Below are 23,145 nucleotides of genomic sequence, written 5' to 3'. Positions count from 1 at the left end.
TACTCTAACTATTCAACACACATCCATCTGACTTTATCGCTCATCTGGTAACTAGCAATCAAACGTGGGTTCACTGCTGGAAGCCCAAAGCCAAATTGGCACTTGTGTAATGGAAGCATGAGGTATCTCGGCCGCATGGGACATATCACTCCAATCCCTCAGCCAGCAAGATCGTGCCCTCAATTATCTGGGAGGCAAGGAAATCCTGTTGATTGACAGCATGTCAAAAAACTACACTCACAAGGGAAAACTTTGCCAACCTCATGCAATCATTGAAAGACAAGAAATGAAAGACAAATGTTGAAGAATGTTGGCGAAAGTGTCTTCCTCCTTCACAACACATCTCTACACAAAGCCAAAGTTGCACAGACTGCCATTTGTGACTGTGGCTTCAAGCTTATGGGTAATCCCTCCCATCTCCCAATACAGTACCCAATCCCCCAATAATTTTTACCTATTTTGACATTTGAAGTTCCATCCATGTGGCCAATGATTTGCCGACAACACATAATAATCTGAAAACGTATTTTACTGGTATAGAAAATTTAAAGGACAAATGAAGAAGTGAAGTCAAGAGACAGTATGTTTAAAAATAAAATAGTTGGCCTGTTGGGAACTTGCATTTTGTTCCTAAAACATTTTGAACGCCCCTTATACCCGAGGACAATCCTGTTTAAGGAATACTTGGTTTAACTCTGCATGTTCTGTGTCAAATAAGATTGGATGGAATAATTTGTTTGTATTTTCCAACTCTACTTCTTCAAAAATTGTGTTACAATCCTCTCAAGGAATCTCTGAATCAGAATGTCATTTGATTAAATCATACCCGCACCATGGTTGGAATGCCAACAGTAATTACCTTCTTGGTTTTCAAAAGAGTTTGTCCATGAGCACGCATTAAGAAAACGAAAAAGAAAGGTTCTATTTCACACACCAAACATGAAGATGTCCGTGGTCAGACGGTAAATACATACCCGACTGGAGCAGCAACCGCACTACTTCTTCTTTTCCGTAAAGTGCTGCCTCGTGCAATGCGCTCCCATTCTCACTCTGTCATCAAAGGAAACGAGTCAAGATCAACTAAAAAAAATCCATTTTGTCCACTCATCTTTATTCTAGTTTTTTTAAGTAGCTGTTTCGGGCGCAACACCGACTGATTTGTTTTCCGCATCTAAATCACTTCATTGGTGTACAGCAAGGGGCCATCGATGTATTACTTACTTATCCTCATGGGATATTTTGACACAAATTGTAAAAAAAAACATTAAATCCCCCCCCCACCCCCCTTTCCCATGCCTCCTCCCCCAAGCCCTCTCCCTCCCACAGATCTCCCGATGTCCCTGCTCTCCATCTTGTCTCCTGGTCCCTTTATCATACGGAAGTTTTATGTTTTATGTGTCAGTTTGTCTTTTTGTGATCAATATTAACTCTTACACGAGCCTCGATCTTGTATCCCAAAAAAAAAAAAAAAGATGAAAATATGTTAAGGGAGATGGATGAAATTGAAATTGTAAGGTGAGAGAGGAGAAAACGGGTTTGAATGGAATTGGGATGGGTTAAACATATAAAGAAGGAGGGACGTGCATCAAAAATTGTCTTTCGTTTGCACACAAAATAAATAGATGGATTTGAACGTACAACTCAAGTCTTTGTAATTAAAACGTAAAAGCGTTTCTTTACAAGATGCAATGAATATTCTTATTGAATCATGTAAATAAACCCTTTCACAATCGCCAACAGTTCCTATTTCATACTTTTTGCAGCCAAAATCCACTACAAACCATACAATACAATAATTCATAAACACGTACACCCTCTAACAGATCTCAAATAGTTCCAATTTGTATAACGAGACATGATAGGGGTTAGAAGAAAAATAAAACGAAAATAGAGTTCATAGAACACCTTACCCAACACAGTCTTGAGAAGAAAAGAAAAAAAAGACATGGGCGGGGTCAACGAGCGGCAAATTTGAATCGTCCTGACGACGTAAGATGTCGTAATATTTTTTTCCAAGTATAGTACTGCTAAACGGAAAGTTTTTGAAACTGCAAATGAGGTGATTTGTGTTCAAAGAGTGTACAAGTATATAATTAAATTGAAATAAAATAAAGATTTTAAAGGTTGTAGAAAAAAAAATAAACAAGTACAGATACATTCAAAGTACACCGCCCCCATGACAAATAATTAAATATCCTACAGAGAGGCATTGCCGGGACGCCTTTGGCGCCCGGCAATACCGCAGTGCAGCTGAAAGAGACTGCATTGGGAGGGAGAGGTGTGCAACAATTGAATGATTAATTGCATAATTAAAATCAATAAAAGATTATCAAAAAATATTTTCTTAATCAATTGGCTAATAGCATAACTAAACCACTCATGCTTCATCCGAAGATGTGTCTTTCGGAAATTTAATTAAATAAGTCATTAACAAAAAAATTAAATAATTAATCGAGTAAATGATTAATTAATAAATCAAAAATATCCTTTATAGCCACGTCACTTGGTCACTGCCATGTCCAAATATTAGCTTCCTAGCTCAAAATGTGCCTGAGATGTTGCCCAGATGAGAAAGAAAATAAAGAAATTATTAATAATGAAAATAAATCAATAATAATAATTTAAAAAATTAAATAGTTACTCAATTTGCTAATAGAATACATAAACCACCACCATTTCATCCGAATCTGTAACTTCAAAAAAATTAATTAATGAAGTCATTCATCAAATAATTAAATAATTAAGCGATTAATTAATTAATCAATAAATCAAAAATACCCTTTGCCGCCAAATCACTTGGTCATTGTCATGTCCAAATATCAGCTTCCTAGCTCAAAAGGTGCCTGAAATATTGCCCAGATGAGAAAGAAAATAAATAAATAATTAATAATGAAAATAAATAAAAAATAATCATAAAAAAATTAAATAGTTAATCAATTCGCTAATAGAACACATAAACCACCACCATTTCATCGGAATCTGTAACTTTAAATATATATATATATTAGTCATTAATCGAATAATTAAATAATTAATCGATTAATTGATTAATCAATAAATCAAAAATAGCCTTTGCAGCCAAATCACTTGGTCATTGGCATGTCTAAATATCAGCTTCCTAACTCAAAAGGCACCTGAGATAATGGCCAGAAGAGAAAGGAAATGTATAAGTACTTAATTAATCACTAATAATGAAATAACTCATCAATTAATTGATTAATCAAAAAACCAAAAAAATAACGTTTTTGACAAAGTACTTACTCACTATTATGCCGAAATTTCAGCTTTCTAGCTCAAAGGATGGCTGAGATATCGCCCGGACAAACAAACAAACAAATGAAAAATCGGTCAGAGACCGAGGACTTGCCGGGATGTACTTCTTTTTTTTTAAATCGGCCATTTTGGACAAATATGGCGGCCGAACCACGTGACCAATGAAGTCATCATTATTTGTTTTCTAAACTAATTTATTCCTCGATTATGCTCAAGAAATTCCCTGATCGGATGAAGTTTTGTACTTGTCGGAATTATGACGTCATAATGGAGGCACCTGTGACATCATCATTAACATATTTTATTCCCCATGGAGAGTTATTTACAATGAGCCATGTCTCAATTCTTTCTATTCAGCACTTTCGGAGATATAGAAGTGCAAAGATTTTTGGTTTTTCCAAGATGGCGGCCAAACCACCTGACCGATGACGTAATCATTATTATTTTTTTCTCCACCAGTTTATGCCGACATGGCGCTCAAGAAATTGCATCTTGATTGGATGAAGTTTTGTACTTGTCGAATTATCGAATTATGATGTCATAATGGAGGCCTTTGGCCGAGAGAGTTAAAAATTGGGCACAGTCTATTCCAGGTCAAGACAAATATGTGTGTAAAGTTTGGCGATTCTACGTGCAATGATGCAGACGTTGTACTGCGCACAAACAGACAGACAAACAGACAGACAGACAGACAGACCCACACCAACCAACCAACCAACATACTTGCCGGAATCTTTTCCGGCAAGCAACAAGAAAGAAAACAAGAAAGAAAACAAACAAACAACCAGAGTGACAAGCGTTACGCCTTGGTCCCCCGTCGGGGAAGTGATGTGAGTTGACAAAGTGGAAGACGCAGAAAACATGCTATATGATATGATATTTTGCTGACAAGGTTCAGACATACATGGAGGCGGCCATCTTGGATTTTGACGTGGCGACCCAATTTTCAATAGCGTTCTTCCTTATGCCTAGATACACCCACACACCAGATTAGAAGTTGGTACTTCGCTTATTTTTCAAGATATTCCGCTCACAAGGTTCAGACATACATGGCGGCGGCCATCTTGGATTTTGACGTGGCGACCCAATTTTCAATAGCGTTCTTCCTTATGCGTAGATACACCCACACACCAGATTAGAAATTAGTAGTTCGTTTATTTTTCAAGATATTTCGCTCACAAGGTTCAGACATCTATATGGTGGTGGCCATCTTGGATTTTGACGTGGTGACCCAATTTTTAATAGCGTTCTTCCTTATGCCTAGGTACACCCACACACCAGATTAGAAATTGATACTTCGCTTATTTTTCAACATATTCTGCTCACAAGGTTCAGACATACATGGCGCCGGCCATCTTGGATTTTGACGTGGCGACCCAATTTTCAATAGGGTTCTTCCTTATGCCTAGATACACCCACACACCAGATTAGAAGTTGGTACGTCGCTTATTTTTCAAGATATTTCGCTCACAAGGTTCAGACATATATATGGTAGCGGCCATCTTGGATTTTGACGTGGCGATCCAATTTTCAATAGCGTTCTTCCTTTTGCCTAGATACACCCACATACCAGATTAGAAGTTGGTACGTCACTTATTTTTCAAGATATTCAGCTCACAAGGTTCAGACATACATGGCATCAGACATACATAGTGGCGGCCATCTTGGATTTTGACGTGGGTTGCACCCACACACCAAATTCGAATGCGGTCCTTCGCTTACGCATGCATGCACGCCCGCACGCACACACAGACGGACGGACACAAGGACGGAGGGGAAAACCATAGTCCCCCTTTCGCTCCACGGTGCGATGGGGGACAAAAACTGAGTACTCCCTTTCAGCGTGCATCATTGCCTAGCCCCCTCCCGCCCCCCTTCGGTGCCCGGTAATGACGTTATGCAGTGCCTGGAGATGGCATAGGAAAGGAGCGGTGTACAACATTTTTCAGAAGTTTATCGCTGTTGATGTTGACTCTTTTACACCACCTTATTCAAGACGTTATATTAGTTATTTGCGCCTGTTTGCATCTTTTATAACATCCTCAAAAATAACAAGTTTCTTGTTTGGAATGATCTTCAATTTTGTCTGACTGCCAGGCAGGCAGACGGGCTAAAAACAATCATCTCACTCCTCAGCGCATGCAAGATTGGGACATGATGCATACAATTTGCCAAATTCCGAGCCAAAGTACAGCTAAATGCAGGTTTGTGTCCGATTCATGTTCAAAATACATTGAATTGAAATCAAGTTGCTCCTTGATCATCGACTTACGTTTGTAGACAGAAAGACACAAAGTGAACGAATTGCTTAACCCCACTTTGTGTGCGTGGGGTACACCTCATTAGGTGTATGCGGGGTAAATAACACCGGTATATTACTTAATACAAAACACAGCAAAAAAGTCCAGAAAAGGCCGGCAGCTATGGAGTGATCCACTTTCATCACCGCTCAACCATTCAGCATACAAGTCTTGAGCGTTGTGTACAAGCAGCACCATTTGGGCCAAATTATCACAGGCAATTGCTCAATTGCTCGTGAGCGTTGTGTACAAGCAGTACCATTTGGGCCAAACTATCACAGGCATTCAAAAAACCTGTTCATGCCAACTGCATGCCATCAAGGAAGGAAACCATCATGACGAAGTCACGGGCATACAGGAAACGTTATATGAAAAGCAGGCACCAGAGAGAATAGCGATAGCCCATTTAATTACCACCAACCCAAAAACATAATGCCTCCGGCGACTTCGTCAGTGGAGGCATAAAAGCACAAGACCCAACAATACAAATGTACGGGGTTAATAAAGGCTTCGAGCTTCACCACATCAACAGCTCAATGTCAGTTGAGGTACAATAACCACATTTGTATGTTCAAACGTAAATAATGCATTCAGTTTATATAAGTTTGTGGCTCGAACCAGCTAATACCCCAAAACCCCTCCTCGCCCATGCAAGTAGTACCTAAAAATATGAAATGTCGAATTTCTTTACAATTTAAAACATGCTTTTGGAAAAGAAAATATGTAAGAGGTTTCACCAATATTTGGAGGGCAAAAAATAAATAACAACAAGTACAGATACATTCAAAGTACACCGCCCCCATGCCAAATAATTAAATATCCGACAGCGCGGCATTGCCGGGGCGGTTCCGGTGCCCGGCAATACCGCAGTGCAGCTCATACAGACTGCATTGGGAGGGAGAGGTGTACAATAATTGATTGATCAATTGTATAATAAAAATCAATAAAAGATTATCACAAAATATTTTCTTAATCAATTGGCTAATAGCATAACGAAACCACTAGTGCTTCATCCGAAGATGTATCTTTTAGAAATTTAATTAAATAAGTCATTAATAAAAAATTAAATAATTAATTGATTAATCAATAAATAATTAATCGATTAAATGATTAATCAATAAATCAAAAATATCCTTGATAGCCACATCACTTGGTCACTGTCATGTCCAAATATTAGCTTCCTAGCTCAAAAGGTGCCTGAGATATTGGCTAAATGAGAAAGAAAATAAATAAATGATTAATAATGAAAATAAATAAATAATAATCATTAAAAAATTAAATTATTAATCAATTCGGTGATAGAACACAAACCACCAACATTTCATCAGAATCTGTAACTTAAAAATATATATATATATTTTAGTCATTAATCGAATAATTAAATAATTAATCAATTAATTAATTGATTAATTAATAAATCACAAATAGCCTTTGCAGCCAAATCACCTGGTCATTGGCATGTCCAAATATCAGCTTCCTAACTTAAAAGGTGCCGGAGTTAATGGTCAGAAGAGAAAGGAAATTGAATTAATTAAATAAGTACTTAATTAATCGCTAATAATTAAATAACTCAATTAATTGATTAATCAAAAAACAAAAAATACCGTTTTTGACAAAGGACTTGCTCACGATTGTGCCAAAATGTCAGCTTCCTAGCTCAAAGGATGGCTGAGATATCGCCCGGACAAACAAGAAAGAAAGAAAGAAAGAAAGAAAGAAAGAAAGAAACCAGAGTGAAAACCGAGTTCTCCCTTTCAGCGTGGGTCATTGCCCAGCCCCCTTCGGTGCCCGGCAATGACGTTATGCAGCACCTGGGGATGGCATAGGAAAGGTGCGGTGTACAACAACCAGAGTGAAAACTGAGTACTCCCTTTCAGCATGCGTCATTGCCGAGCCCCCTTCGGTGCCCTTCAATGACGATATGCAGCGCCTGGAGATGGCATAGGAAAGGTGCGGTGTACAAAAACTTTAATACTCAGTTTTGACAAGATCCATATTTATTTGGGCAAAGGAATTGAAAAGTATGTTTAATATTGTGAAACTGGGCTGCCGGGGCAGGATAGCCTAGAGGTATGCGCACTCGCCACCAAGTCTGGATTTGAATCTCGGCACATCTATAAAGTGTCATTTCGCTTATTAGTCCCCTACCGGTGTACACCGGAGGGGACTATAGGTTTGCACGCCGTCCCTCCGTCCATCAGTCTGTCAGTCTGTCAGTCCGTCAGTCTGTCAGTCCGTCAGTCCGTCAGTCTGTCAGTCCGTCAGTCTGTCAGTCCGTCAGTCTGTCAGTCTGTCAGTCTGTCAGTCCGTCCGTCATGCAAAGAACAGTTTTCCGGACCTTTTTTCTAAACTCTTAATGCTAATGATTTCAAACTTGGTATATTGTTTCCTCATGATAAGTTACAGATCAAGTTCGAACTTCACGACGTTTCGATCATTTTTGACAAAGTTATGGCACTTTGAACTTTGGGAATTCTGATAATTCTGATGATCCTTAACTCAGTGCCATTTTAAGTTTTAATTTCCTTTAAAAACTAATTTCTCTGCAATAATAGGAGCAATTGAGATCAAATTTTCACCATAGGAGGGACTCGTTCTGTAGAATATTTTAATGGTAATTATGACGTCACATGTTACATGGTTCGGTCACCATATTGTTTTTCGTGAAAACACAAAAACCTCTTTTTCTCTGCAACGGCTGAACAGATCGAGGCCAAACTTTACAGGCAGAATCGCATACCCATGACGAACAAAGAAGTCAGCGAGCATGACGTCATGCATCACATGGTTTCAGAGTTATGACGTTTTTAAGCATGAACCTTTAAAACCGAGCCCCTCCCTCATTTTTGATCCAATCGAGGGGAAACTTCACAGATCTGTTCAGCATGTCAATCGACTAAAATGTCCTTTTGGAATTTGCGATAAGGCACGTGGTTTGGCAGATATCGTTAATTAAACGAAAATATTTTTTTTAATGGATATCTCTTGAATCGCTAGTACCTCAGACCGTGAGTTGGTAATTATATAATTCACACAGTGCAATATGTGCAGGCCGCTCCACGGAGCGACCTTGCGGGCTTATCAACGAGGCGAGGCGTGACACACGTGTCTCAGCATACCTCAGATCAAGTTTGAAAACCAGCATCAACCGTGCATAAATTTGCATATTCGATCATTTTTGACAAAGTTATGGTAATTTGAACTTTGGTAGGGGACATGTATTGCAGCGCAATACTCAGAATGCTTGTTTTACTCGTAAGACAATTCATCAATATGTGTGCCGTCCCTCGGACGGACGTTAAAATGACTGCTGAGAGGTGGTGAGTTATTGCCGGCACCCTGAAGAAATTCCAAATACCTGCTGAAATTTGCAGGGGCACTGCATCAGTCATGCCTGAGCACAAATTATGCAACCAGCAAGCTGAATTCGAAAGTCACCAAGGTTAAATATGCCTTATCCAAGAACCATACGATGGAGGAGGGCAGGGGAGGGGTCAAATCCCGACAAATCGTTCTATATTCCATGTGTCGCACAATGTTGATTGCGTATACAAAGTCTCATTTTAAAAAGTTTTAAAATTTGCCCGTAATTGCATTTTTGGGTATTTGCCTTTTTGCTAGGTAACCCCAACTTAAACTGATCATCATTCCCAGTACTTGAATATTTTTCAACTATTATTATTCAACTTCCTTTAAATAGCATAATAGCACAAACAAAATGAAGGCAAAGTGGCATCTCAGTTTCAGTCGGACCAAGGCAGGCCTGGAGTATGAAATGCCTGAAGAATAGGAAATCCCATCTAAAAATGGAACCCTCTTTCTAATTCTTGATTTTTTTTTTGAACATCCAAAAAAGGGGGAAAAAAATTCTCAAAACACAAAGGGCCACACACAAAAGAAAAACAAATAAAATTGACCAACTATTAATCACCCACCCTCATGTTCACATCCATGCCGGCTTGCAACAAGGCCTGAACAACGTGCTTGTGGCCATTTCTCGCAGCCAGGTGCAGCGGCGTGTGCTGCAAAACTGTTCCCCCGCTACTCATGAGCTCAGGGTGTGCTGTAATCAACATTCCAACAACGTCGATACGACCATAACAAGCTGCAAGGTCTAGTGGTGTCTGAAAGTGGCTGTTGCGTAGTGTTGGGTCGGCGAGCTCCTCCAACAAGACGGACACGACATCCGTATTACCGTGCTCGGCAGCACAATGTAGAGCGGTCTCGTGCTTGGCGTTCTTTTTGGAACGGGATGGTAAATAAATAAATGGACGGGTATGAGGGCAAAGGTGACAATATGAAACAATGAAGATACCAAGCAAACATGATAAGAAGTCTCAGTGAGGTTATTCAACAGTTGGAAAATTCAGAGAGAAAACAAGGAAAAATAAATGAGAAGGAAATTACAAAAAGAAAACACAAGCATATACAAGGAAAATGAAAAAAAAAAAAAATTAGAGAGAGCAAAAGGCACTTCTGCATATATATCCTGCAACACCACATGTTTGTGATCACAACTACCACAATGATCGAATCACCTTCAGAAAGGATTTGCCATTAATATTTTGTTGTTGTTGTTAGACGTGAGAGACTGAAGTACAAGACATTCACCAGAAGGGAAGCTACAAGCGTAACCAAACATAGAATCAAACACGCTTATTCATCCTGGCCTTTTGTAGGTTTCCATTCCCTCCACCTCAAGGTGCTCACCTAAAAAAAATTAATTAGTCGACTAAATATTCTTGCTAAACTTCCTGTCAAACGAGTGCACATACAAACTACTCTCTGGGGAAAAGAATTGTCACCTTGATGCCAGCTCACCTTTTACTTATCTTAAAATATATATATAACAAGGACCTCTGACACAGAAGAAGGCCATTTGGCTCATCATGCCTGCACTCTATCCGCACCAGATTCTTTCAATCTATCAGTTCTTATCCTTAGTTTCACTGAAGAGGAGGAGGGGGAGGTGGAGCTAGGCAGGCACAAACAAAGCTGGGGCAGGTGTCATCATATAAATCAATCCCATGTAAAAACATTAAATTTGTATCAAATCTACACTTCTTCAATCAAGGTGTAGATTACCCACAAGACAATCTAGTTCGGTTTTCGTATGCAGCCTGTGGCTGCTGGTTGCATCATTTATCTGGAAGCACGTTTGTGCCGCTGATGCAGTGCCCCAATTACCAGTGAGCTGGTACTCAATTTGCCGACCTCGGAAGGATGACAGGCTGAGTTAAACCCCCTGGCGTTAATTCAACGATTGACAGGGATTCAAACTCAGGATCCTAGGATCCCAAGCCAGCACCATAACCATCAAGCCAACACCAGACTTAGATAATTTTACAATACGTTATTTATAGTACTAGAAACACCTGCTCCTCTTGGGAGCAGCCTGGGGGATTGTGGGGGAGACAGTGGGGAAATATATTTTGGTGGAGATCGGCCAAGTTAAGTCGTTTCCCTTACCACTCCCCTCCCCCGGGATCATTTTTTTGCATCCATGGCCTGAACCTGGGTACTACCAATGCGTATGCAAAATTTGGTGATTGGCCCAGCCGTTTTTTAAATGATTTTCATATACACACATACCTACACATACAGAAATTTGCCTCATAATACTGTAGGGTACAGTAAAGTCTCAATATATGCGTGGGTTGTGTTCCTGAAAATGGCCGCATAGATTGAATGCTTGTGAACCGCAGATCGGCGTGAACCGCATAACTCAGATTATTTTCCCCGCATAAATCAAATTTAGGTGGAAACATGTTAACCGCACAACTGAATCCGCATATAGAGAGCTTACTGCACTTGATCAGTATCTTTCCCCAAATCGCTAGGCAGCGTCATCAGTGGCTATGAGATAAGTAGTCTTGTTTGAAAGTGGCAAACACATTCCAAGAAAGAAGAATCTCGATTTTTAACAAGGGTGATATATATATATATATATATATGAATGAATGAATGAATGAATGATCGTTTTAAGGCCATTTTCCCCGCTAGAGCGGGGGTTAGCCTTGCGGGTCCCATGACAATCATGGTTCCCTGTTTGAGGCAATGTTTTTATGGCCGGATGCCCTTCCTGACGCCAACCCTTGGTCGCCTCTTACGATGCGCAGGGATACGGTGTACCTATTCTAAACCGGGGTACACACCGGGTATATATATATTATTAAATAACGATTTCATCAGCACAAAATCAAAATTGCAATTTAATGGATTAACCAGAAAAGCTGTAAGATGAGGCAACATCGAGTTCGCACACAAGAACAATGCTTCATAATCCACAGGCAGTGAAACCAAAGGAAAGACGCAACAAGGCATTCATTGCGAGACACGTTTGCATCCTCAAATTCACCAGTTACACAACTTTCACCATTCATTGCCCGAAGGCACCGAGAGCACCACCTGCAAAGCTACACATGTACGAAGAAATTCCACATACTGTTAACACTCGTGTTTAAAAAAAAAGAAAAAAAGAAAGAATGCAGCATTTACAGACCTTTGCATTGACATAGGGATCAAACGGGCCATGACGTTTAATTTCGCACGAGTCATCTTGGTTCTGCGAGAGGCACGCAAATATGCACCATGCAACATAGGGCGGAAAGCACAACAAGAGCACCCATATGGTCAATGCAGCAAGAAACGGCAAAATAAAATAGAATCGAACAAAATAAACATGCAAACAAACAAAAATAAAATCACAAATCAAGAAGCAGTGCAACGGTCATCTTTAAGACTCATCTCAAAGCAAGGTGTGCTCGAACTACTCAAAGCAGAACAGTAGATGCTCAGTGTGTGAAAACATTACGTGAAAAAAGTGAAATAATATCGTCGCAAGTCTAAGAAACTGCAGCGGGCAAATGAAAGGTTTGCAATCCTTTATGATAATAAACAAAACAAAAATTCCACGGTGCTGAGTGTCCCCTAAAGAAATCAGGGCAAGACATTTGCGTCGACACGTCGAGATTAGGACTGCGGGGAGTCGACGCTTCCACTGCACGGTTATGCAATTCACCTGATCATTTATCTTATGAGAAGGGCCAAGTTGAATCAAAACTCGGACTATTTCCACATCACCCTTCCAGGCGGCTAGGTGCAATGGAAAACATCCTTTTTCGTCGGCAATATTAGGGGAAGCTTCGTGTTGCAGGAGTTTTAGAACAATTTCTCTGCAAAGAAAAGCATAAAAGCCAGCATGACGCACGACACGCAAAATGGCATGCATATGACAAGTTATCAAGAAAAAAAGCATTTAAAACCAAGAAGCTTTCAAAGCAACAAAGTAAACATAAAATTAACGTGGAAAACTTCCTCATAAAAGGCAATACATCTTCCTTTTTGACCTTGCTCGACCTGCAACTTCTTTTTTTACTTCTTGTTGGACCCCCCCCCCCCCCCCCCTTCCCACCCTTTTCCTCCTCTGGACTCCCACTCTCCTCCAGGCCCAACCACTCATTCTACTGAACAACAATCCTTCCTCCCAGCCTGGTCCTTATCCCTTTCACTCCATTTTTGCTTCCCTCTCCCTTTTAAATGAGTGCAGAGTTTGTAAACGGTGTCAAAAAAGAATTGAGGAGACAGGAAGCAAGTCACATCCAAAGACAAAAAAAGAGGAACAAGAGCAGAAACAATCTCCCTGCCCTGTGGAATTTGTACACAGAAGAGGCATGTCAGACCAATCAGCAACAATTCCTTTCGCGGAGCAAAGACGATCTTCGAAAAAGTGCAGGTTCCTGCGCATATCAAACCACCTCGCATGGAAACAAAGTGCACCACTACTTCAGCAGACGAGGTGCAACCTTACATCTACATTTCCTTAAGATACCCACTTGTGCCCGTTGAGTGCGGCGTGATGCAGCGGCGTGAATCCGGAGCAATCCACACAGTTCACGTTGGGCCCACGCCAAATGCTGTGCACAGGATATAATGAAATAAATATATAAAACAATGGTGGATACAATCTTTTCACGCTTCATCTACATTCTGTTAACAACCGATATCATATTGAAATCACATATTAGCTTATCGTCAGAATCCACAATGGTATTTCCTCCACTCGTGCACCGTTACCATAGGAAAGCCGTCATATGTCCTTTGTCAAATGCAGCGAGTTAGTTGTATGTAGTAAACGATATCACAATAGAGATAGATATCGGCCCAAGAGAACAATTACTGGTTATTGTGGCTGGCACAAAGGAGTACGAGTATGCACTGTGTAAAGCCATTGCACTGTGAGGCAATCACAAGGCATTACAGGTACGGACAGGTTTTTAAAAATTCACTTCATCTGGTTTTCATTGTACAACTAGAAATGCACTCGGTAGAGTGCATACCTCCGCTAGGCTGAACTTTAAGTTTTGTATCCCACTGATAGGCCGGATCTGGATTCGGACCTGAACCAAAATCTAATTGGCTTGTTCTTGTCACCTAACCAACTCGACCACCAAGTTTAGTCATAACTCGTCCATAACTTTTTTTAGCATCATGTTATATATCGCTTTTCGCCCGATCACTCAATGGTGAAGAATCACTTCAAGATTAAATAATTCTCCTATCCGAATCCATATTCAGATCTTCACCAAAATCAAATCGATTAGTCATCATCTCACACACACACAACCTGTCCACCAAGTTTCGCCCAAATCCTTCCATGACTTTTTGAGATATCGTGCTATGTATAATTTTTGGCCTTATCTCCCAATAGTGAAGAATCACTTTTAAAAAATCTAGTAGCCAGATCTGAATCTGGATCTTCACCAAAATCTAATCATTTCGTCCTAGTCACATACACTACCTCTCTGCCAAATTTGTCCGAATCCATCCACAACTTTTAGAGATATCTTGTTCACAGAAAGTCAGACAGACAAACAAACAAACAAACAAACAAACAAATGAAAAATCGGTCAGAGACCGAGGACTTGCCGGAATGTACTTCTTTTTTTTTTAATCGGCCATTTTGGACAAATATGGCGACCAAACCACGTGACCGATGGTCATCATTATTTGTTTTCTAAACTAATTTATTCCTAGATTATGCTCAAGAAATTTCATCTTGATCGGATGAATTTTGTACTTGTCAAATTATGACGACATAATGGAGGCACCTATGACATCATCATTAACATATTTTATTCCCCATGGAGAGTTCTTTACAATGAGCCATGTCTCAATTTTTTCTATTCAGCACTTTCGGAGATATAGAGGTGCAAAGCTTTTCGGTTTTTCCAAGATGACGGCCAAACCACGTGACCGATGACGTCATCATTAAAAAAAATTTGCTCCACCAGTTTATGCCGACATGGCGCTCAAGAAATTGCATCTTGATTGGATGAAGTTTTGTACTTGTCGAATTATCGAATTATGATGTCATAATGGAGGCCTTGGACCTAGAGAGTTAAAAAATTGGGCACAGTCTATTCCAGGGCAAGACAAATAATATGTGTGTAAAGTTTGGTGATTCCATGTGCAACGATGTAGACGTAGTACTGCACACAAAGACAGACAGACGGACAGACAAACCAACCAACCAACATACTTGCCGGAATTTTTTCCGGCAAGTTACAAACAGACAGTGGTGAAAACATAACCTACAATCTACATCCACCGTTGGTGACGGAGGTAACTAACGGCCATGAAGGTAAGGCACCCAAAGAACATGACAAAAATAATGCAATGGAATATATATCCCCTACCGGATTGAATTTTGGGGCCATATATACCTATACATATTAGGTATGCAAAAATTCCCCTCAAATTCCACACAATGTTCCTCCTCTGTTAGCCCTGTAGGGACTTGAAAAAGAGGAAAATCCGGATTGATAGAATGGAGCTGCAAAGATGGGACCTCCCAGTGCAGCTTACACTTGCGAACCCTAAAAGAGTCATTAAATGTTTTGGAAAATTTTAACCTATAATCTTGGCAAATCGATACCGTGTACGAATCGCAAGTTTGCACACTTCGCACCTTACAGTTAAATGTGACGTTGGCAGTTTAAAGCATACAAAGCCCACAATGTCATTTTAACGATCAGTTAACGAAATATGTCCAGTAATTTTACCAGGTCCCTTTAAACTCCTCGGCAGGAAGCGAAACCTGGAATCTTACTTATCCAGACTATGATTAACAAGTTCATGAATCACAGAATGAGAATGTAAGTTAAAACTGATAGATATGGGGAATTTTGTGCATACTGTAATCAAATTTAAAACCTTCATTTTTTTGGTGAATTACAGAATTTGGAACCGGGATAGATTGATGGGGTGTAATTTATCAGTCACGTCCGTCAGTTTCGATCAGAGAGCCGGTGAGAGTGAAGCAGAGCCTGCCAGGAATCGAAGAGGAACTCCTAGCTCTGCAGGCGGAATCGAATATCTCAAATCTGTATCAAACTTCCAAATTCGGGTTTCACTTTTTAAAAAACAAGACCGAAAGTCTAACAGTAGCGCAGCCGGGCTTGTAAAATATTATAAACCACAAACACACAAGATTAGCTTTTTTAACAGTCGCTAATGCTGCTTATAACATATAAAAAAACAAAGAAATTTGGAGGAATCCAGACATCCGTGAGGTGTTTTACTTACAGAACTGAGGGGAGATCTACTGTAATCTAGATTATACCCCACAAGGGTTGGGTATGTACGGTTTTGTTGGAAGAGACATAACGCTGATGCTTTCGATATTTCGTGGCCATTTTAACAATCGGTTTGTTTGTGTTTCACACTGAATGAAAAACGTGAAGGTAGAGCATGGCGATTGTGATATATGACAGGTTCGACGATATGTTCGGCCTGAACGGCATATAAATAAAAATGTCGGAGTGTGGAGAGTCAGCCGACATACTGCCATAATGACATCAGACGTAATCACATCACCCTGTCATGTGACCAGATCCTCAGCTTGGATTGGTATACGTTTGAGGGGACATACATACATACAGACATGCAGACGGACAAACACCGTTCTAGACTGTTTTGCCCTTTGGGCTACACCGTTAAAAAAAGGGGAAAAAAGGAAAATCAAATCTTGGGAGACGATCGCATCTCATTTGTGAAGTCTCTTGGCTCTTCCACATGCCTTCCTCAAATGTTCGGCTGTAACTGCCTCTCGCTCAATGTCTTGCACTTGCAGGGTGGCCTAGCGGTACGCACACTCGCCTCAAAGCTGTCTAGCCTGGGTTTGAATTCAGAAGTTACAAACTGTCATCCTGGCGTTTATCATCCTGGCGTGTGTGCCGTCCCTCGGATGGACGTTAAACTGGCGTCCCGTCGACCAGCTCAACGATCCCACGGTGTCCTTCGCGAAGAATAGGTGAGCTATCGCCGGCACCACGAAGAAATTACAAATTATTGTCCTAACTAGCAGAGAGGACAGCATTAGCGGCAGAGAAGTGCTCCCCGGCAATGACGCCACCCCACATTATTTCATCCAAACTTTATTCTGTCCTGGAGATTGTTCTTTCTTCATCCACAAAAACGTCCACAGATCTCTAGATGTCCCTGTTCTCTACTGTTGTTGTGCTTCCCTCTCTCTCTCACTCCCTTTATTATAAGTTCTGTGTGTTATATGTGTTAGCTCTCATACGAGCCTCGCCTAAGTATACAAAAATAAATAAATCAATAAAAGCATACTTGCCGTAATTACAGCCAACACAATGCACATTGTGGAGCTTTTTGGTCACGAGGAGAAATCGCAGGACGATCTCGCACAAAACCCACGTGCGGTGATAACCGAGGCAGGTGTCAGTTATGAATACGTGCTGTCAGTTATGAATGACAGTCGGGATGAGGCTTTAGGCAGACAGAGCGGTGAGCATAACCGAGGCAGCCAGGACAACATGGCACCACGCGTTGTCAGTTATGAATGACAGTCGAGTCGACATGCATCTTTAGGCAAACAGAGCGATGAGAATGCACGACGAAAGGAAAAGTCACAGCTCTGAAGTTTTGGTGCCAAACAGCACACGAAAAGTAAGTGTAAACAAACTTTTGGTGGAACATTTGGGAACTTCTCACTCCTCTCTTCCCTCACTCCCTTCCAAATCCTCCCCACTCCTCTCCAGAACCCACCCCTCCCCAACCTCCCCTCCTCTCAAACCAGCATTCCTCCCCCTCGCCCCCCCCCCCAACCTTCCCCTCACTCCCCTCCCCCCCAACTTTCCCCTCACTCCCCCCCCCCAACCTTCCCCTCACTCCCCCCCCCCTTCCCCTCACTCCCCCCCCCCAGCCTTCCCCTCACTCCCACCCACCCCTCACCTCCCCCACCCTCCCCTCACCTCCCTCCCCTCACCTCCCTCACCCTCCCCTCACCCCCCCCCCCCCCAAACCCTCCCCTCGCCCTAACGGTTCTTCGGAAATGCATCTCACTCGGGGACGAACCCGGGACACGGCGATTCAAATACCAACTTGGGCTTCCCGGATTCGTATCGCGGTCGCCTACCTGTGGAGTAGTTCGCTGAGTGGCTGCACGGCCTTGCCGGCACTCGGACCTCGCTTGCCGCTCAAAAGCTTATCCACCAGCGCAACTTTCCCCGTCCGTGCCGCCTCCAGCAGATCCTGCTCTCGACCCATGGTGCGCGGTGTGCAACTCAGCTCACTGGTACACGCATGGCGTTGATGGAACGGAGCCAACGCGAAGCACACAACAGCAAGTACCCACGAACGTTTACTACAGCGGAGCACTGCCGCGCCCGGTCAAGGGTCATGGCTAATAACTTCCGGCAACATGGCGTGTGAGGAGGAGCCGTTACACTTTGCTCCGCCCAACGCGCGTCACTTCCGGAATGCCCAATCCTAAACTTCGGATTTTTTCTAAATATGAGTAAAACAAAATTTACGCACAGATAAAATGTATAACATCCATTTATCCAATAAAGTGAACCAGCCATGTCTAAAACAATATACTACAACTAAATCAGCTCACATCACTACATTAATACACCAGAAAGTGTATTCATAGAATACTTACCCCGTGCAGTCTTACAAAAAATTGTAGTTGCATCGATCCACACTTCTGAGGTAAAGGTGTACAAATTATACTTTGAAAGTCTGCTCCAGAGTATACATTCATAAGCCATTGCAAAGTAGCTTTTATTCTCATTCTCAAGTGTTTTCATAACTACCAAGGCTGATAAAGACGTCAAAATAGATCGCTAGAGTATAAATTTGGGAGATCTTGAAATGGCAAGTTGTACTTCTTCTTCTTCTTTTCGCTCTTATTTCACGAGCCGAGCACAATAAAGACTGAGGCGATTCCAATGATTGAAATTTCGCACGGTTTTTGATGTACGCTCAAAATACACCATATCAAATGGTCATGTAACATGTGGTAAAGTTTCATTTTCCTCCGTTGAATGGTTTTCGATGTACGCTCAATATGACTATGAGCTACCGTATATCAAATGGTCATGTAAGATGTAACATGTGCTAAAGTTTCAATTTCCTCCATTGAATGGTTTTCAATGTACGCTCAAAATACACCATATCAAATGGTCATGTAACATGTGGTAAAGTTTCATTTTCCTCCATTGAACAGTTTTCAATTTTCAATGTACACCTACACTCAATATGCGCTATATCAAATGGTCATGTAACATGTGGTAAAGTTTCAATTTCCTCCATTGAATGGTTTTCGATGTACGCTCAAAATACACGATATCAAATGGTCATGTAACATGTGGTAAAGTTTCAATTTCCTCCAATGAATGGTTTTCGATGTACGCTCAAAATACACGATATCAAATGGTCATGTAACATGTGGTAAAGTTTCAATTTCCTCCATTGAATGGTTTTCGATGTACGCTCAAAATACACGACATAAAATGGTCATGTAACATGTGGTAAAGTTTCAATTTCCTCCATTGAATGGTTTTCGATGTATGCTCAAAATACACGACATAAAATGGTCATGTAACATGTGGTAAAGTTTCAATTTCCTCCATTGAATGGTTTTCGATGTACGCTCAAAATACACGATATCAAATGGTCACGTAACATGTGGTAAAGTTTCAATTTCCTCCATTGAATGGTTTTCGATGTACGCTCAACATGAGCGAGATCAAATGGTCATGTAACATGTGGTAAAGTTTCAATTTCCTCCAATGAATGGTTTTCGATGTACGCTCAAAATACACGATATCAAATGGTCATGTAATATGTGGTAAAGTTTCAATTTCCTCCATTGAATGGTTTTCGATGTACGCTCAAAATACACGACATAAAATGGTCATGTAACATGTGGTAAAGTTTCAATTTCCTCCATTGAATGGTTTTCGATGTACGCTCAAAATACACGATATCAAATGGTCACGTAACATGTGGTAAAGTTTCAATTTCCTCCAATGAATGGTTTTCGATGTACGCTCAAAATACACGATATCAAATGGTCATGTAATATGTGGTAAAGTTTCAATTTCCTCCATTGAATGGTTTTCGATGTACGCTCAAAATACACGATATCAAATGGTCATGTAACATGTGGTAAAGTTTCAATTTCTTCCATTGAATGGTTTTCTATTGACGCTCAAAATACACTTTTTCAAATGGTCATGTAACATGAGGTAAAGTTTAAATTTCCTTTGTTGAACGGTTTTTGATGTATGCTCAAAATACACTACATAAAATGGTCATGTAACATGTGTTAAAGTTTCAATTTCCTCCGTTGAACGGTTCTTGATGCATACTCAATATGCGCTATTTCAAATGGTCATGTAACATGTTAAAGTTTCAATTTACTCCGTTGAACGGTTCTTGATGCATACTCAATATGCGCTATATCAAATGGTCATGTAACATGTGGTAAAGTTTCAATTTCCTCCATTGAATGGTTTTTGATGTACGCTCAATATGCGCTATATCAAATGGTCATGTAACATGTGGTAAAGTTTCAATTTCCTCCATTGAATGGTTTTCGATGTACGCTCAAAATACACGATATCAAATGGTCATGTAACATGTGGTAAAGTTTCAATTTCCTCCATTGAATGGTTTTCAATGTACGCTCAAAATACACTATATCCAATGGTCATGTAACATGTGGTAAAGTTTAAATTTCCTTTGTTGAACGGTTTTTAATGTATGCTCAAAATACAATACATCAAATGGTCATGTAACATGTGTTAAAGTTTCAATTTCCTCCGTTGAACGGTTCTTGATGCATACTCAATATGCGCTATATCAAATGGCCATGTAACATGTGTTGAAGTTTCAATTTCCTCCGTTGAATGGTTTTCTATGTACACTCAATATGCACTATATCACATGGTCATGTAACATGTGGTAAAGTTTCAATTTCCTCCATTTAACAGTTTTCTATGTGCACTCAAAATACATGCTATCAAATGGTCATGTAACATGTGGTAAAGTTTCAATTTCCTCTGTTGAACGGTTTTCGATGTACGCTCAAAATACATGATATCAAATGGTCATGTAACATGTGGTAAAGTTTAAATTTCCTTTGTTGAACGGTTTTTGATGTATGCTCAAAATACACTACATCAAATGGTCATGTAACATGTGGTAAAGTTTAAATTCCCTCCGTTGAACGGTTTTCAATGTACACTCAATATGCGGTACATAAAATGGTCATGTGATGCCCAGTTGCCCAGTCGGCGATTGGCTTTGGAGGCCAGCTTGGAAATGTGGTTTTCCCAGGAAAGATCACGGCAGACAGTGAGACCCAAAAGCTTGAGTGACAGAACTTCTTGGGGAGGATTGTTCAGAAAGTAAATGGGAGGGTTATCAGACGGTCTTTTCAGAGAGACATCGTAAGAGTGTGAGATTTGTCAGAATTGAAAGACATGTTGCACTTGTTTGACCAGTCTGTGATTTTGTCCAGGTCTGTAGAGAGTGAGGAGGCTGCAGACTGCCGATCTGAGGGATGAGGTATGGAATGGCAAAGAGTGGAATCATCAGCAAAGAGATAGAGAGGATTTTCCAGAGAGTCAGAGAGATCATTGATGAAGACCAGAAAAAGCACAGGGCCCAGAACACTGCCTTGGGGAACTCCAGCCTGAACAGGAAAGGGAGATGAGAGAAATCCATTCAGTGTCCTTCTCTCCCGACAAGTTGGAGAAGTTTCTGTCAAACCTCGACTCTCATTCGGCAACTGGACCAGACTGCATCAGCCCACTGGTCCTAAAATCCTGCTCTGCCACTCTATCTCACCTTCTCTCTATTCTCTTCACCATCTCTTTTGCTCAAGGTCATCTGCCATCTGTTTGGAAATCAGCCAACATTACTGATTTGCAGAAAAAGGTGCAAAAACAGGTCCTTGCAACTACAGACCAATCAGCCTGCTCCCAATAATCAGCAAAGTCATGGATTGCATCATTGCTTCTGATATTAAATCCATCTTCTTCTCCAATGGCTTGCTCTCAGATTAATCAATTTGGGTTCAGACCAGGCCACTCTACTCTGGACATGCTGCTTCTGCTGTCTCAACAATGGATGGATGTCCTCAACACCAAACAGGAAATCAGAGCCGTCTCCCTTTACATACCTCCTGCCTTTGATATGGTCTGCAACCCCGCTCTTCTCACCAAACACGCCTCTTATGGTATCCATGGAAAGCTCCATGCATGGTTCATGGACATCCTCTCCTGTCATAGTCAACGTGTGGCTCCAAATGGAATCCTCTCATCTCTCTTCCTGTCCAGGCTGGAGTTCCTTAAGGCAGTGTCTGGGCCCTGTGCTTTTTCTGGTCTTCATTAATGATCGAATTTCCCCATCCAAAACACCGTGATCTTTTCTACCCCCGTTTATACACCCTAAATCCACCTTTTTCAAACTCCGTTTTTCTTTCCTGAAACTCCTAGTAGTGTCCATTTGTGTTATATCATTCCCACCCCCACCCCCCCCCCAATCCCCACCACCCTTCAACCGCTCAGCCCTTTCCCTTCCCCAGATCTACCGATGTCCATTCTTTGCTGTTGATGTGCTTTCCTCTCTCTCCCCTTTCTGTCTCCCGCTCCCTTTATTATAAGTTTCATGTGTTTTCTGTTTGTGTCCCTGTATTTTATGCGTTGCTCTTACACGATCCTCAACTTTGTATACAAATTTTAAAAATCTCTCCGACTCTCTGGAAAACCCCTTCTATATTTTGCTGATGACTCACTCTCTGTCGCTCCATATCTCAAACCTCAGATCAGCAGTCAGCAGTCTCTTCACTTTCTGTAAACCTGGATAAAATCACAAACTGGTCAAACAAGTGCAACACGTGTTTCAATCCTGACAAATCTCACACTCTCGCTATGTCTCTCCGAGAAGACCGTCTGGACAACCCTCCCATCTACTTTCTCAACAATCCTCTTCAAAACGTTTTGTCAAGCTTTTGAGTTTCCAAATCTGCCATGATCTTTCCTGGGAAAACCACATTTCCAAACTGGCCTCCAAAGCCAGTTGTCGACTGGGCATCCTCCGTCGTGCAAAGTTCTTCCATGGCCCCCTCTGAGCTGTTCACCACATACAAGGCTTTCATCTGCAGCTTGATGGAATACTGCTCTCCCCTCTGGGCTGGTGCTCCTGCCTCACACCTAGCTCCGCTTCACTCTGTAAAAACCAAAGCTTTTAG

At 41.0% G+C, this 23,145-nt stretch overlaps 1 protein-coding gene across 8 annotated transcripts in view; it reads right to left on the bottom strand.

The window, feature by feature from the left end:
• LOC137423115 (ankyrin repeat and sterile alpha motif domain-containing protein 1B) overlaps positions 1–18,310 on the bottom strand; it is a 299,599-nt gene extending 281,289 nt beyond the window's left edge. For 4 of the 8 annotated variants that reach the window (XM_068109937.2, XM_068109936.2, XM_068109935.2 and 1 more), the window contains exons 1-6: positions 18,016–18,309; positions 13,409–13,489; positions 12,595–12,748; positions 12,076–12,138; positions 9,509–9,811; positions 975–1,050 (exon numbers count right to left, since the gene is read on the bottom strand). In XM_068109937.2, the coding sequence (XP_067966038.2) occupies positions 975–1,050; positions 9,509–9,811; positions 12,076–12,138; positions 12,595–12,748; positions 13,409–13,489; positions 18,016–18,146 (808 nt within the window). In that variant the 5' untranslated portion in view covers positions 18,147–18,309. Of the gene's footprint in view, positions 1–974; positions 1,051–9,508; positions 9,812–12,075; positions 12,139–12,594; positions 12,749–13,408; positions 13,490–18,015 lie in introns of all 8 variants that reach the window. The other 4 variants (XM_078774679.1, XM_078774680.1, XM_078774678.1 and 1 more) reach the window with 3 other exon arrangements.
• Between the last annotated feature and the right edge of the window lie 4,835 nt (positions 18,311–23,145).

Source organism: Myxine glutinosa, chromosome 3 (genome assembly GCF_964187855.1).
Source record: "Myxine glutinosa chromosome 3, kmMyxGlut1.1, whole genome shotgun sequence".
Classification (NCBI taxonomy): domain Eukaryota; kingdom Metazoa; phylum Chordata; class Myxini; order Myxiniformes; family Myxinidae; genus Myxine; species Myxine glutinosa.
Note: the sequence above shows the minus strand (reverse complement) of the source record. Positions and strands in the feature narration are given on the sequence as shown.